A 17668-nucleotide genomic window follows, 5' to 3' on the forward strand; every position below is an offset into this window, starting at 1 on the left:
TTGCAGTTTTCTGGAAGTTTGTTCCAGATTTGTGGTGCATAGAACCTGAAAAATGTAATCAGGATTAACTGATGCTGGTGAAAAAAAGAGGATGGAAAACTTACTACTGTGGGTTGTCCATTGTTTGCACATCCACAGCTATGCTTCTTTCGCTGAAAACTGTGTTCAATTTGACATGAACAAGATGGCTACCTGCCCAGGGCGTCCTCATGTCACAGGGCGTCACCCTGGCTCCACAAAACGAGAGAATATTGCGTCAGTTCAATTCAACTCTGCCTATGTCTCCCAGAATGCTGTGCGGTTCTGGATCAGTGTTATCTATTGATCCTGATCACATGTTTATTGCGATATATATTGTTATTGATTTGTTGTCCAGCCCTAGAGCATCCTAATACATAAACTGGTAAATTTGGGCTAAATTATTCAAACACAACTGTAACACACATCTTCACATTACATCTTATCTCACCTCATGTCTGAATTCAGTAAATTTGTTGAAATTACCTAAAACATAGAATGGCAGCGTTCATGAAGGGCCACCACTGACAGGCCAGCTGACTGTGGCAGAGTTATAATTATGTCAGGGTGGAAATGAGTATGGACGGCTGTAATTGTCGGGAAGAGTTGATGGCCTCCTCAATACCCCCACAGCAGCTTGACCTAAACACAAACCACTCGAACATATTCCTGAAAATGGATTGCATGTTTGTGTTGAGCTTGTTTGTGCATTATTGAATAATTTATCCCTTCTTTCTTTTCCTCTTTAGCCACAATGAGCGGAAGGTGACCTGCAAACATCCCGTCTCAGGCTTACCCTCCCAAGACAACTGCATCTTTGTCGTCAACGAACAGTGAGTGTGTTGTTTATTGCTGTCAGAATGCTGCTGGGTTACATTTTTGGAGCTCTGCAAAATGCAGGAGAAACTCTGAAAATGTCGAAAACATGGCACAAGATGTTCCCAAGTTATTTTCTATTTGCAGTTCTACCCTTTGTGTTCAGTCAATGCACGCTCTGTTATGTAATCAAACAATCAAATTTCCAAGAAATTGGTATAAAAACATAACTTTCTGAGACGCTCATCTCAGATTTTATCTGTTGCATAACTAGGCAGGATTTCTAATCTTGAAACAAATGACAAACACTTTAAAATTCCTCGTCTCATGTTTTTACAGATGTTGGGAATGCATTCATTCACATTTTGAACAAAACTTCATTGTTTTATTATCTCTGCTACTCTTTTCTTGCACATGTCTGCACATGAAACAGCCATCTTACTCTTTAAATATGTCAGACTAAGCTAGGTGTGTGTCCACCTGAGGAATTATCAGTGTTCCTGTTTGCTTACTTGTAACTATTTAACCTGCTGATCAATGGTCAGCGGCACAAAACGCAGCTGTTCCTCCAAGTTTTAGCCCCAACATGCTTCTGTTTTTGAAACTGTAGGCGTACTTGCCATTCACTTACCCAACTGTTTGCATCACAGCCCACACTGCCATTAGTGACTGCTTTAATCTTGCACTCCAGCGTCTCAGTTTAATGTTGTGCAACATGCATCAGCTCTGCTCAGTACCCAGGAAGTCCTTGTCATAGTCGATCTTCCACAATCCTAAACCATATCACCTACGGTGATAAGCTAAAAAGATGTCAGACATTTTCACATTCAGTTTAGAGTTCAGAAAACAAGCTAAAATAATTGTTTTGTGTTTTTTATTACCCCTAATATCCACTAGAGAGCATTTTGTTCAGCGATAGAAGCTTGTCTCGTTGCACTTTCTCGTCACATTCCTCTCCTTGCTGTGTTGCTCTCACGTCTCTGCTGCTTTTCACACCAAGAAATACAACACATGAGTGAAGATGACTTCTAACTTAGAAACTGGATACATATCTTTAAGTAGTCTACAAAAAGGAGGGTATATAAATTGCTTGAAGAAAGAAATATGAATTAATTTATATTTGGTGTTTTGGAAAAGAAAAGAAAATCAGAGAGAAATCTTTGTCTAGCATGAGTAATTAGAGCTAAAGGCAGATTTGGACGTCACATGGATAAAAATCCCTGCCTTAAAATCTCTACTTAATCTTCTCTTGCCTTTAAATACATCCCAAATACAAATCTTCATCTCAGCTCGGTATTGTGATTCAAACTTGCCTTATTCAGCATAAAGAAAGACATCAATTCAGCCCATCTTAAGATATCTTCAACACTAAAAGCAGCACTGTACAGCTAATACGAAGTATGAATAATTCAGGACAACCCAGATTAGTTTCAGCAGCAGATCTGAGGAGGCAAAGAGCCGTTAGTGTTTAACAGCTAAAGGAACAAGAAGCAGAGTCTGGTTTCTATTATGTTGTCAAACTAATAAATCAAAATTGACACGGGCAGTTTGGTAGAAACAAATGTTTTAAGCTTTTAATGTTTTGGACATCTGTGGCCCACTTTCTACTCCTTTAACAGCATGACCACATGTTGCTGCTGTTGTTATGAGACACAAATAATTTAAAAAGAAAACTGCATTTTTCACCGATATGAGTCAACATCATTTACAGTGAACCCGTCTACTCGCGTTCATTAGTCGACAATTAATCGACTTAAAATTAGTTGTCAATTAATGGTTTACTAGAGTAAAATAAGTTTCGATTGATTAACTGAAAACGTTTTCTTAGATTTTTTTTTAGTTGTAGTTTGGCCGCCATCCAGCAGAGGGAGACGCTGGGCATCCTTAAGGGGAGCCAGTTGATAGAGAAATAAAGATGGCGGTGTCATACGAGAAAGAGAAATGGTCCAAACTCAGACCATGTGGGATGTTTCACATATTTTATTCTTTTCATCTTTTATTTTTCCGTATTTTCCATATTTTTTATGAATATGTATAAGTTTAATACTGTGAGTAAACCAGAATTTTCTTTTTATATAGTTAGTATTTAATACCGCTGACACAAAATAATGTTAAAATTACAAATTTTTTTTTAATTCTTCATATTATGAAAAATCTTGCCCATTATGTTGTGGAAAGATGACCAGCCCTCAAGATACAAGATAAATAACAATTTATGAATTAATTGCTTGTCAAATAATTAATTACTTTAGATTAACCCATTCCTAGCATTTATGCATTTTTCTCCAAGTTATTTGCACATAAACTCACCTATTCACAGATTTGTTTCTTTTGCAGAGCATAAAATGTTCTAAAGAAGGTAAAATATGGAGACACAATGATGCTTGAAATGCTGTTGGCTGGCATTTGCAATGCAACCAATCCAAGAGCGCCATTTAATTAGCTTGGTGCTATTAGCTTCTGTGGTCAGGTTAAGGAGGTTTACACTGTGCTTATTAAGGCATATTTGATGTTTGAACTATTAAAACAGGTAGTTACATACGTTTTTAGAGAGAGTCTTAAGTATTTGCAGATATTAGTTATTTGCAGGCGGTTGTGACCCCTAACCTCCGCACATGCCGCGGGTCTGATGTATACTTGAGCTATCAGGTTGTTATTGACATCACTTCCCCCACCTCTGTAAATGCCACTCGAAGCATTCTGCTGCCATCATTGTTTATGTCTTTGTCTATTTTTAGTGGTCTGTATGATCAAGTGCCTGCTAACAAATCCTATTGATTCCAGGCAGGTGTAAAACATGTTTACTCTGAGATCATTTTAGATCAATAATTTGAAGTGTGTTACTGTTGGAATTGAGTCACACACAACACATATTGAAACATATAGAAAAACACTTGGTACATCAGTAGATTTAGAGGATTTTATGGAACAAAAAGCCTTTAAGAGTCTTTGAAATATGACAATTATTTTTGATGAACTACTGTTCTGAATAGTGCAGGTGTGGTGGGAACAAGGGTGTCACCAATCAGTCAAGTTTATTTGTGTAGTGCATTGAAGACAGTTCAAAATGCTTTACATCATATAAACATTTGGTGTAAACACATCATACAGTCAACAGCTGTGAAAGCCAGTAACAGACATTACATTTTGTCAAGTGCCATCGTTAAAATAATCAAATATGTAGGTTTATATACCATTTATTATGGTTCAAATAATAAACAGGTGGGTTTAGAGTTGTTGTTTAGATATTTGCTGTGTTCAGCTGCAACAGAATTTTGTTTTTTTTGTTACCTTCGCGATCTGATTTACTGTCAAAATTTGGACAAGTCTGTGTCTGCGAAGTCAGTTTTAATGATACCGAGATGCCTGATGTCCATTGGTTGTATTTTTGCACCATAAAATCTTGTAAGGTTCACCTTCCTATCTGCACAAATGTGTGTGTTTACTCTAGGGCTTTTTGTAAACTACGCACAGAAGGATGGTTGTTTAGTTTTTCTGAAATGCATGTTTTATAATTAGGGAAAACTTATTTTAAATTAAAGCGTTTTGTTGCTCGCTTAATAGACAAAACTTCTTTTCTATTTCATTGAGTTCAAACAAAGCAAGGCTTGTTTTGAAATAAGATTAAAGAGATTAAATTTTATGGTCCTAACGCACTCTGTGGTACACATAGTTAAATGTTCACTTTGTTTGACAGACTGTCTGAAACCTTGACCTTGTGAACTCCCTTTAATCTTCTGTTCTTAATGAAGGTTCAGGCTGCAATGTACGGAAACACTGAAGAGTCAACTAAATGCAAAAGCGACAATGCAAAAAAAAAAAAAAAAAAAAAAAAAAAAAAAAAAAAAAAAAAAAAAAAAAAAAAAAAAAGAAAACACACACACACAATGCAACAACATAGCGCAACAACACAGCTTCAAAAACCACAAAGGAAGTTATAGTAAAATGGTTGTGATGCTAAAATGGAAGTTGTATTAAACTTGCTAGCAAAACTTCCATTTTAGCATAAATTAATTTTTTTCTGAATTCTGTTTTGTCATAAATTCCATTTTGTGCTAAAACATAATTTATGGTAAACCTGTTAGCATAACTCATGTTTTAGCATAAGTTCCGTTTTAGCATTGTGCTAAAATAGCTATCATGCTAAAACAGCACGAATCCGCTTTTGTACAAGTTCTACTTTAGCATAATTTCATTTTATGCTAACAAGATTTTATGATATAGTTGCTGACACAGCTTTGATTTTAACTTCACTTGTGGCTTTTTTGTTGTTTTGTAATTTTGCTGTTGCTTTGTGGCGTTTGCATTTTGTTGACCTTTCTGGGCCACCATAGCACTTGAATCACTCTGAAAGGAGATTATATGACACATTACTGTCATTTTTATGGGGTTTCTACTCAACCTGGAAAAGTTTTGACTGACGTATTTCCAGGTCAGGATAAGCATAGAAGGAAAATAGAAAAAGGGGAAACATTTGTATTTCCAGGATTTATTCTCTATTCCATTTTATTTGCATTACACTTTAACATAAAAAAATGTGTTGGAGGCATTTTGTTGGTTTTATTGGTGGCAGTAACCATTTATAGATTCAATTGTCAATTTATAACAAAAGCAAAACATTTGGTTTCCTTGTTTTTGTTTAACCAGTTTTCATAAGCTGCGTTAAATTAGCAGGATTTATTCTAGAGTGTGTGGAGGTCCTGTCTCAGAGCTAAATGGGCTCTGACACCATGAAATCTGTGTGCTCACACACAACCAGAATGCGCCTGCCTTGCTTTCTTCATTAAAAAGATAAAAGTCCAGTTTTGCATCACACAGAGGTGCTTAAAAGCAGCCTCACCTCTTTGAAAGTGCTGTGTGTTCATTTTAAAATGCACTCTCAGCGAGTCAGTTCACTGTTTCCCCCCAGTGGGCTCCGATCGCCCAGCTTCTGCAGCAGCAGAACCGGGCCACACAGTTTTTGGACAAACAGATTCACACTTTCACCAAACAAAGATCTAACACTTTGGTACTTATGTGTTGGTTCCATTATCTTGATTTGATGCAGATAGAATAAGGTGTTTATCTTGTTATCATTTATTGTAAAACATTTCTTAAAAGAAAACGGTCAGTATTATCGGAAATTTTATTTTTGCTATTTTCTTCACACGAGAACATCAGTCAACATCCGTAAATTCAAAATAAATATAATTAAAAGCAGCTACTGTGGAGTGGTGTCCTGACAAAGCCTGTTTCAAATGGGAATGTTTCTTATGAGGTCAGTATTTTGTTTGTGGTGCTATGAACATGGAGTTACAGCCATACAGTAATCTAAAAAAGAAATAATAAATATTCTTTAATCATAATCTGTATTGTTGTCACTATAGCACCATAACATATCGCGATAAAACTCTTACGTTCATATTTCCAAGAGTTATATCTTAAACTCCTTTGAAAACATTGACATAAATTTTACAATTAGTGATTTATATTGTTTTCTTTTGTTTGTTTTCTTTCAAAATTAACTCATTTTGTTCCATTTATATGAAATAAAGAGTGACAACTTAACCAGGCTGCTTTCTTGCAGGTAAAATAACAAATGTCTGTTTGCTCATTTGTGAGAGAAGCCATTATTGAGGAATGAACTTTGCATGGCGTTTTCAGCTTCACTCTTAGGTTCATTACCTCTGCTGTTGACTTACAGCCATGGTAAACAACTAACGATGACTGTTACCCGAGGTATTTTGCTACAGCTAATGCTTTCCTGCACTGCAGCCATTTGCATTGTGGGTTTATGCTGGTAACAGGAAACAACTGCGTGAAACCAGAAAACAGTGATTTAAAGCGCCTGTTCTACCAACTCAGCCCCCCAGAAACCCAATCTCATTTTTTTCTGGTAATGAAATCTGTTTTGTGATCTGAAATATTTAGATGTGACAAAAAAGCAATGTATGTTGTTATGAGAGAAAAGTCAGAATTATGAAGTAAGAAATCTGAATTCTGAGAAAAAAATCTGAATTCTAAGAAAAATAAATCAGAATTCTGAGGAAAAAATTCAGAATTCCGAAACTAAAAGTCAGAATTCTGAGTGAAAAGTCAGAATTATGAAGTAAGAAATCTGAATTCTGAGAAAAAAATCTGAATTCTAAGAAAAATAAATCAGAATTCTGAGGAAAAAATTCAGAATTCCGAAACTAAAAGTCAGAATTCTGAGTGAAAAGTCAGAATTTGGTATATATGTAGTTTGCATACATACCACAGTTACAGACGACAACAGAAAAAGCAACAGACTGAGTTACTGGTTGCCACTGTAACCACAAAGAGCAGCACAACATAACATATTTATATAAATATATACAAACTCCAGTAGAAAACAACCTTAAGGCTGCATATCAGCATTTTAACAGTAATCATTGATCTCAGTTGGCCTGTTATCTTTTGCCAGCTCATATCTGTTTGACACACTCCCTTCTTTTCAGCCTCACTGCATGAAGATTGATTATGAGGTCCAAACTAATTATCCGCTGCTCACAGCCGAGTTGTGGCTTGGTGCCAAATAGAGCATCAAATGGAGCCGGACCTCTGCGGACAACAGGCCGTCCACTCCCTGCAGCCCTCCCCGAGTGTCAGTGTTTGATCGCACGTCTCCACGTCATCGATTACTGGACCGCTTTGAGCTTCGTCTGTCACGGCGGCGTAGGGAACATTCAGAACTCGTTCACTGCAGCGAACCCAGAAGTCGAGTTTCGGGCGCTCTCGTCTTTCTGAGTCAGAGCGCTGATTGAAAATGTGTGCATTTCACCTCAAGAGAGCATTAGTCACACTATGGCTTCTCTACGTTTCCAGATGTGTTGTTCAATTTCATAGGCGATGAAGTGAAAACTGTCTGCTGTGTTTGTAATACTCAGATTTATGAGGCAGTGATCAAATCTCAGGTATGTAGCGATGTCAAGTAGCTGCTTCTTTCAGGTCTGCCTCAACTTGTAACACATTGGCTAATGTTTCGATGTCCATCTATTTTATACCTGTTTTTTCCTTATTTGGGTTGGAGCAGGATTGATGCACAAGAAATGGAAAAAGAGATAAATTATGTTCATTCATTCATATCTTTATGACTATTCTCGTAATTTTATGACTTTACTTCTGTAATTTTATAACTCTATTCTTGTACAAGTTTATAATTATCTTGACTTTATTTTCATATTATAACTTTATTATCATATTATTACAACTTTATTATTATGACTTTATTCTCAAAATATTTCCACTTTACTCCTGTAATTTTTTCATTTTTATTTTTTTAGTATATCCCTAATACTCTGTCATGTAGCAAAACGTTTGGCCTCTCCTGAAGGAGCATTATGGCAGATAAAGCAGCAATAATGTTAAATCTTATTATACCTTGATGCTAGTTAGCGACCCGTTGCTAGAACACACTGTTCTTTTTCCAGTGCTGAAAATCAATTCTAGATTTGATGCTTCCTTCTTCACTGTGGCTTTTCTGCTCCAGAATGGTTTTTCTCCTGGTCGTTCTCATCAATTTCCTCTCATAAAAATGTTGGAGCTCAAATCCTAAGGAAATTTACCTCATTTATGTATTTATTTATTTGTGTATATTGTTATTATAATTCATTGTTTCCTTTTTATAAACCCACAGCACTGTCTGTCAGTTGGACAGACCTCACAAGCCATTTACTCTAAAGCTGTCAGAGAACTGGAAAAATTATCTGCCCGACATACTGGGAGTAATTGGTTTGATTTATAAGCCCATGCTGGGATCTCATTATACAGAGGGCTTTGACTTCAGAGGAATGAGAGGGGAGCAGAGCGTTAACCCCGCGTCCTCCTCGTTTTCCTGTTTTCTGAGAGCGACTCCCACTAAATGAGTTGGAAACAGTACACACTGTATTTACTGACGGAAGATTTGTCTTGATGTCTTGTTGTTTAGAACTGCCTCCAAAGTGCCAGCGAATGAGAAGAAGGAACGGCCGATCAGCACCATGAGCGAGGCCCCAAACAACACGCCGATCCCCGACTGCGCCAACAGTCCAGCAGGAAGAGTAAGTGTCACGGGAATCACGAAAATGCCTGGCAAACGATTACATCTGGAAAGTAGGCCTGAAACGATTAATCGAGTTAATCGTGATTAATCGATTGTAGAAATATTCATCAACTAATTTAGTAATCAATTAATCGTTAACTGGAGTATTGTTGGAGAAAACTTTCAGTTGATCTCCGGAATAAGGCTGCTGAGAGTCAAAGTTTCAAGGAACAAATACTTTACTGAACGTCTGCAGATGGAGAAACACACTTGACAATGTCGGAGTGAGCTCCCTCTTTTTATACAGCTCTTGTCATATCACATACGTAGGTGTGAATGGAAACGGTTGCAAAACATCAACATGTCAACCAATTCTGAGAACTTTCTGACAACCAAGTTCCTTATTCCAAGAAATTAAAAGGTGTGATGTACCTCATATGCTTCAGAGATGTATCTATAGGTTATTCACTGCATATCCTGCAAGGGTGGGTGTCAATATTTCCCCTATGATCAGCAAATGGTCTCGCTGACGTCTTTGTTCTCTATTCATAGGTGCTAAAAACTGACCTTTAACTGAGACTTACATGTGTAAGTCTCAGCAGCATCCTGCTTCAGCCCTGAATGAGGCAGGTGGCTGAGCCTTTTTCTGCGAAATCAGTTTCATATACAGACACTTCTGCTTGTTAGTTTCTGCTGACAATTAGCTTATGAGACCATTTTTCTTTGCACACACGTAATGCTATTTGGATATAAGTATATGTATGAGCTTCACTAAGCTTAAGAAACTATGTGCAACCTTAAGGGGTAAGCTTGCTATGACTTTGTGCAAAAGTTGATCCCAGGACTTTAAGAGTCTCAGAGTAGCTTCCTGTGTTAAAACTAAGCAAAATGAACACATTAAAAAGTATTCGCACCCTCATAAACGTTTAGGCACCCTGGTCAATTTTGATGCTTATGAGGTCAGGAACATCAGGGAGGGGTCAGAAATAATTTTAATTCAACAGTATACAGACTCAAAAAAAGCCAACTGCCGGAAAAAAAAAAAACCCGAAAAGGAAATAAAACAAAAACGGAAAAAAAAAGGAAAAAATTTGCAATTAAGAAGGAAAAAAAAGCCTTTTGCTTGTGAATATGTTTTACTCAAAACTACTAAAGTGGCAGAAATTTAGCTTCACCTGGTTCAACCTGCAAAAAAAAGACGCTTTTTCTAACCAGTTATTAATCAGTAAAACAGGAAGGGCTGAGCATTTCATATGTTCATGTTAGATGCATTTATTAGCTTCAGATGAATATTCTGCTACAAATAATCAACACTAAAGGAATGCTGTTACTGTATTTTAGACAATACAATATTTATTTTTAAAAAGAAATTTAATTATTTGTTTATTTTAATATATTGCTAGTGATGTATTAAAAAACACACTTAAATGAAAAATCCACAATTTTTAAAATCTGGTTAATCAATTAATTGTTCAAATAATAAATAGTTTAATTGATAACTGTAAGTAATTGCAACAAACTTGATGTATTTTATTTGAATATTTGTTATAAATTAATACAAAGTACTGAATAATTGCGAAGTAGAAGGAATGCAATATAGAAAAAATGTTGGCATACATTTGTTTTCTGCCCCTTTTACTCTGAGACCCTTCATATATCCAGTAGAGCTAGCCATTTGCAGCTTCTTTGGATTTAAAGTGAAAGAACCCCTAAAACAGCTCAATCTGGAAGGACTCAACGTAGACAGAACTGAGCAGACTAAACTCTTACTAAGAATGATTTTGTGCAACAAAAATGTAATAAATATGTTTTGATTGGCCCATAAACCTATCCTAACCTGTTCAAGGAAGCATTGCAGGTCGCCTTAAGCTAATTTGCAGATAAGGAAGAGCAAAAATTTTAGTCTGTAGTTGTGCAAAGCGAGCAGAAATTTTCTCCAAAAGCTTTGTGGCTGTAATTACAGTGAAATGTTGGTTCTAAACTTAGAGGAATGAACACAAATGCACAGCACAGTTTTCAGATTTCCATTTAACAAACACTATATATTTTCTTCCACACTGTAATTTGCTTGAGTTGTATAAAATCCTAATTAAATATATAGAAGTTTGTGGTTGTATCGTAGAAAAATGTGAAAAAGTTTCACAAGCAACCAGTTAAAGGCATATAGAATTGAACTAAAAATAATTGTAATTCTGGTTAAAATGTTTATTTCCAGCCCTCAAGACCGTCTAAGAAGATTCACAACTTTGGGAAGCGATCCAACTCCATCAGGCGGAATCCCACCGCCCCAGTAATGAAGAGAAACTGGCTTTACAAACAGGTGAGGACGTCATGTTGCATTTAATCTAACTTAATAAGAAAATGAAATGGCATTATTTGTTAACTTAACAACAGAAGCACTCAGATTTACTGCATTTCTTCTAACAAGAGAGGAAGTGAAGTTGGTGGTTAAGATTAATCCAGCAGCTTCTGCTTCTTCTGATAAGTTCAATAAAATACGATAAATAAACCTAAACACAGTACAGAGCAATGAACAGTTTACAAAACAGTTGTAAAATTAAACAACTAAAATGCACAACCTTAATTATGAGAACAGTTAAAATGTGCAGTATATGTGCATGGTAAAATTAATTTTGATGTTGACACATAACACTTGTAAAAAAAAAAAAAAAACACAGAGCTGATCCTAATACATATCTATGGAAGAGGAATAGTGGCACTGGGGAAAAAAACACACAAAAATTTGGCTTTAGTCTGAGAATTTTGACTTTTATTTCAGAATCCTAAAAAAAAGTTGTTGTTTTTTTTTTGTTTTGTTTTGTTTTGTTTTTTTGTTTGTTTTTTTTCATTGGCCCTAATCCTCTAAAACAGTTTTTCTGTGTGTGACTTTATAACCATATAATTAATTGGTATCCTACGGCAAGCCAAAAGTGCCACAAATGATCACTTTTACAATCTGGTTAAAAAGTTGTCCAAAAAGTGCTGTTCTATGAGTCAGGATGCCATAAAATCCCACACAGTTTTTCTGTTCGCCATTTTAAGACCACTTTCTGAACAGTGAAACACACTGCAGTTATTCGGTCACACACGAAGTTCAATGCTCCGAATAAATCATGTATTTTTTGAGATTCTGAGAAAAAAGTCAGAATTGTGGGGGGTTTTTTTGTTTTGTTTTGTTTTTTCCATTGGCCCAATTCTTCTTCCATACATACCACAGTTACAGAACAGAAAAATGTGGAGGGGCTGTCAGTTACTGGTTGCTATGGGAACCACCAACAGTCAATAGCACCATATAACTTAAATACCAATAAATGTCTGGAGAAAATTTAACTTTTTGATGAAACAGAATGAATTTGAAGAATAAGCAAACCAATTTTGACAAACTTCACATCAATAATAATGTTAAAATAAAACACTGTAGCAGATAAATAATGCTTAATTATGGAATCTAATCCTCTAATATATTACCACCCAAACTGCACAGCAGCAACTGTGCAGAGAGAGGATTTTTTTGTTTTGTTTTTCTGTGTCTCAGACAATGTGAGTGTTATTTTGTCCAGAGACATTGTTAAAACACATCACACCTGGGCTGCATGCCTCAGGTTGAGAGGTGGCGCTTCAAACAGCTTTGGGCTAAACTGGACGCTAACGCTTCCCTGCAACAAGCCTCAGTTAGTTGTGATTGCAGTTCTCAGCACACGAGACGGTTTCTTTTTGCTGCAGCTGGCAGCTGCTTCTCTTTGGAGACCGTAATCAGGGAGATGGAGATCGTGCAAAAGACTCACAAATCTGCTACCCTGAGTAAAAGCTGGATTTACACTTTTATTTTCCTGCCTCATTGAAACCTGAAAGCCACTGAACTCCACACGGCCGAGGGAAAGCTGCAGCCCCGCAGCAGATCCACTGGGAAATCAACATGCCACAGTGATTGATGTGAATCCTAAGGAACTTTTAACACACAGTAAAATTAATCCTTAAGAGTTCGGTTAAACTTAGCAATGTGTGTGAATAAATAGACACAAGATGTCCGACTGCGTTTCGTATCCGCCTGGATCTTAATGTGTAAAACACTGTGGGTTGTGGAGGAGACGTTTCCTTTAAGGTAAACTGCAGCCCACATGCTGTTTGACCATAATGACAGAGTTGCTGTAGTCCCTCCTCCTGCTTTAGTCTCCAGGATAAAATCTACGATTAAGGACCCTGCTCAAGTTTCCATTAAAGGGTCGGCTAATACTCTTTACACGGCAGACTAAAAAGCTCTTTGAGCTGATTCTAAAAGCCAGTACTGGTAGAGAAAGATTAGTTTGTTGTATTTTGTTGGCTCTTCTTTAAAAGTAAATTAGAAAATAGTCTGTGACAGGACATAAATAAAGAGATTTTAAGTGAAAAGTGGACCAGTTTGCACTTAAAGCACAGTCTTACCCGGCAAGATGTCTTTTGCAGCCTGCAGATCAGTTTAAACACAGCCGAGTTTGTTATCAATGCTAACTGTCTATTTAGCATATCCACGATGGCTGTAAAGATTACGGTCAGTTTTACTGCCTGAGCTGAAGGGATTACAGCAGACATTTCCTGTGTTTTATTTACAGGACAGCACAGGCATGAAGTTGTGGAAAAAGAGGTGGTTTGTCCTGTCTGACCTGTGTCTGTTCTACTATAGAGGTAAGTCCAACTAAACTGCTGCTCCTACCTACAAAACCTCACAAAACTTTTCCTTATTTCTAAGATATTTTTTATTAAGTAAATGAGCTTTCAAGACAAACTGAAAGGACCTAAAGGGTACATATGATACCAAACTCACATTTTTCAAGTTTTTATACTTACCTTTGGGTTTCTGGTGCTTCTAAAAACAACCCAAGCGCTTAAATAACCCGCCCAACCCGTTACCTAGCAACCCCAGCAGAGTTCCGTCCGTCACCTAGCAACCCAAGCTGATCTCCAGGACGCTTGGTCAGCTGGTTTCACTGTTGTATGCGCTGTACAATGGCTGCTGTTGTTGACTTACCATTTTGAATCCACTTGCTGCATTCTTGTTGGTTGTGCAGGAGGCTCTACTTCTGCTTTTCAAATATGTACGGTTGTATATGTTTGCAACCATATTCACATGAGAATATAAACGTTGAGTTGGAAGTTGTGGCTAGCAGCAGCATATTTGAGTTTGAAGTGACAGAGATTCTAAAATAGCTCTTTTGATTTTGTCCAAAAATGTATCAAACATATTTTGAGCTATAAAACTATGCTAACAGGTTTAAGGGACCATAATAGCTCATCTTTAAAAATTACTTCTCCCAGAGCCAGAAAAGCAGCTATATTTTTTACATGTACAAACAGTAGAAGCTAGTACACAAAAACAATGGATGTCAAATCTAATTAAGATAGATAAATCCTCAAAAGTTACATATATTTTTCTTCAAATAGCTGCAGTCAGCAGCAGTCCTTATGCGTGTATTCAGGTCTTGTTTCCGCCTCCAGACGTTGGTCGGCTTCCTCTGAGCTTTGGTCACCAAAGAAAAGGGAATTGAAGCGTCTGCTAATCTGGGAAGTGAGCCAAAGTTTTCGAAGGCTAAACTATGAGCCTACTTCAAGTTAGGTGATAGTAAACGGAGAGTTTTAAAGCTCTGTCAGGGTTTAACACCGTAGCAAAACCCACCATGCACGATGAGCAGCTGAAAAGACGAGATTGGCAACTTGAGAGCCAACAGTAAAGGCAAACCTAATTTTTTAGAGCTGAATGCAGACAATGAGGTTAGACAGGTTGTCTGTGTGCTGCGTTTTCCCCTGAATATTTCAGAAAACATTTAGACCAACGTGTGATTGACGCTGTTTCTGGCTTTTTAACTTAATTAAATATAAACCAGGCAAACCAATGCATTTAATAAGTAGAAGTCATTTGTAAGTTACAGTGTCTGTTAGGTGTCAATGGAAACAGATTTGCTTTTCATTCTGCATTGCTCTCATGAGCATTATTGTTTCTTTTTTCACGTCATTTTCACCATATTTGACATCCTGAATACTTTGGATTTTTTTGTCAAGACAAAAAAAATAAAGGCCTGTTTTATTTATATTCATCGTGGTGGAGAGCATACTTTCTCCACCTCAAACCTTTGGTTACATTTTGTGGGATGCACTAAATAAAAACATCTATCTGAAAAAATCCTATTTTTGGAGGAAAAGTTGGTGATTAATCAACTTTGACAATATATTAGGAAAACAATAGTTAGTGGCAGTCTGTTTTGACTCTGTCTGAAGAGGAAGTGCAAAATCTGAGGTTAGTATTAGTCGATAAAAATCCGATACTGAAAAACAGTGTTGAATTTTCTTAAAATGTTTCTTTAAAAGAAAAAATTACACATTTATTTGATAACTTTGCATCAGTACAGCACACTTAAAATCACCAACAGCTTCACAAGCTTCATCAAACATGTAAAAGCAACTTTAATTTGTTCAGTCAGTGGAATTAAGATTAAACTAGCCAATGTAAAATAAACAATGAAATTGAAACTGACGAAAACAATGAGTTGGTTACATTGATCAAAACATCTAAAAAATAAACTGCAACAAACCTTCTGTCAAATGGCTCAGAAAGTGCTATTAGGAATCCTAAATATAATGTAAAATAAATAATAAAACATGACGTTGCTCAGAGGACATGCTATTCAGTCTAGATCTATTCAGAATTAGACTTAATAGATCTTGAATTATTATTTATATCAGGACCAGTACAGATATTGATATCAGATCGATTCATCTCTAATAGTTAAACTTGGATTTTAGTAGTATTTACAACCAAATTTAATGTTTGTTTTTTGCTATTGTTTATTGGAGTTTGACTCCAGTGACACCTCGAGAAAATTTCTGTTGGAATGGACAGACCAGGCCAGAAAACAATTTATGGGCTGAGCTAAAAAAAACAAAAAACAAAATAGTCCATAATTAATTATTTAATTATCAAATTTTTCAGAGGATGAAGATGACTCAATCTGTCTTTCTATGGCATGAACATGATTCTCTGGTGGGGGGCAGCATTTTTCAAGAGGGGCTCATGGCCCCCTGTACCCCCCGTTTTGGTCACCACTGTTTGACTCACTGTAGCCTTTCTTCTACTTCAGTAAGAAAATATGTTTCTGATGTAGATGTCTTTGCCTGAATTTAGATCTCAGCTGTGTTTCTGAATGCTTCCTCTGAACGTCTTCGTTTTCGTCACTTGTGTTGTTCAAGATTACGTCTAGTCTGTGTTATTTCCAGTATATAATTCCTGCCACCTCCTTTCCGCCCACAGGCTTTCAATCGCCACAGAAAGCAGCAGACTTAGAGGCTTTATCTAGACGGAAATGTTGAGAAAATGTATCCATCAGCAGTGAGTAGGCAGCCAGGTTCTTAACTTTGCTGCCTCAGCTGTACAACTGTTATCTGCTAAGATTATTATTGTTCACCCAGGAATCCCAAAAGGCTGCTTTTGTTCTGCACACATCTCTGGAGGTGTGTGTGTGTGTGTGTGTGTGTGTGTGTGTGTGTGTGTGTGTGTGTGTGTGTTTTGTATATATATACTGTATATAAGAAAAAGCAGCAGAGAAAGAGACTTGATGTGTAGCTACACTTTGAACCATCATGTTGGAGGAACAGCTAACGCTCGCTTCAGTAATAAATCTGAATGTCTGACTTAGTTGCAGGACAACTTTAGGAAACTAGAGCTTTAAGCAACTGAAGCCGTTTACCTGCAGACAAGGATAAATTTGCTGCCACATCTGGTAAATTCATAAACTCAGAACAGATGTAATAGGAGGGAAGGATTAAGCCTTTTATTATAAGAACGGATTTTAATTTGACCAATCCCACAGCTTTTTGTCACCCCTAAATGTAATCAGAATGTTGCGTTATTTTATACCTCATTTTTCTAAATTGATCAGTTTCAATGAACTTCTAAAAATTAATCAATGACTTTATAATTACGTTTTTTTTGGTAATAAATTAATGTTTTTTGGTGCCTGAAAATTAGCTGTTACAAAAACCTTCGGAATGCAACATCACAAAGGTTCGCTGAAGCCCGTTACCTAGCAACCCCAGCAGAGCTCCGCCTGTCACCTAGCAACCCAAATGGAACTCCAACACATTTGGTCAGCTGGTTTCACTGCTGTACTCACTGTACAATGGCTGCTGGGAAAGACAAGTGTTTTGTTGTTTACTTACCATCCAGAAACCAACTGCTGCATTCCTGTTGGTTGTGCAGGAGGCTCTACTTCTGCTTTTCAAAGATGTACAGTTGTATAATTGCACATCTGTTTGCAGCCATTTTCACCTGCAAGTGTAAACTTTGAGTTGGGGGTAGGGGGTGTTGCCAGCAACAGCTTATTTGGATTTAAAGTGACAGAGGCCCCAAAACAGTTCAAAATAGTCAGAACTGACCAGACGAAAATCTCATTATGTAAGAATGATTTTGTGCAAAAAACATGACAAAAACAATAAGTTTCGTCATGTTCAAGGTAGCATAATAGGTTCCCTTAAAAACTTTGGTGACCTCTGCCAAAAGCAGCAATAAAAGGTGTAATTTTTTTTTCACCAGGTTTGTCAATACATTAGTTATATTGAATCACCAAGCTTTTAAGAAAATGACCTCTAACCTGTTTTTATTTTGTTTCTTTATTTGTTTTTCTCTGCAGATGAAAAAGAGGAGGGGATTCTCGGCAGCATCCTCCTTCCCAGCTTCCAGATATCCCTGTTGTCTGTGGACGATCACATTAATAGAAAATTTGCTTTCAAGGTTTGTCCATTGCCTTCAAAGTTAGAGCAACATTTAATTTAAAAAATGAAGTTCTA

The 17668-nt window shown here is 36.7% G+C and overlaps 1 protein-coding gene across 17 annotated transcripts in view; it reads left to right on the forward strand.

The window, feature by feature from the left end:
* Window positions 1-17668, forward strand: part of LOC103150271 (pleckstrin homology domain-containing family A member 5-like) — a 117854-nt gene that overhangs the window by 67331 nt on the left and 32855 nt on the right. For all 17 annotated transcript variants that reach the window (XM_016680554.1, XM_016680555.1, XM_016680557.1 and 14 more), the window contains 5 exons: window positions 768-851; window positions 8762-8873; window positions 11070-11174; window positions 13444-13516; window positions 17512-17612. In XM_016680554.1, the coding sequence (XP_016536040.1) occupies window positions 768-851; window positions 8762-8873; window positions 11070-11174; window positions 13444-13516; window positions 17512-17612 (475 nt within the window). The remainder of the gene's footprint in view (window positions 1-767; window positions 852-8761; window positions 8874-11069; window positions 11175-13443; window positions 13517-17511; window positions 17613-17668) is intronic.

Source organism: Poecilia formosa, unplaced genomic scaffold, assembly GCF_000485575.1.
Source record: "Poecilia formosa unplaced genomic scaffold, Poecilia_formosa-5.1.2 Scaffold246, whole genome shotgun sequence".
Classification (NCBI taxonomy): Eukaryota; Metazoa; Chordata; class Actinopteri; order Cyprinodontiformes; family Poeciliidae; genus Poecilia; species Poecilia formosa.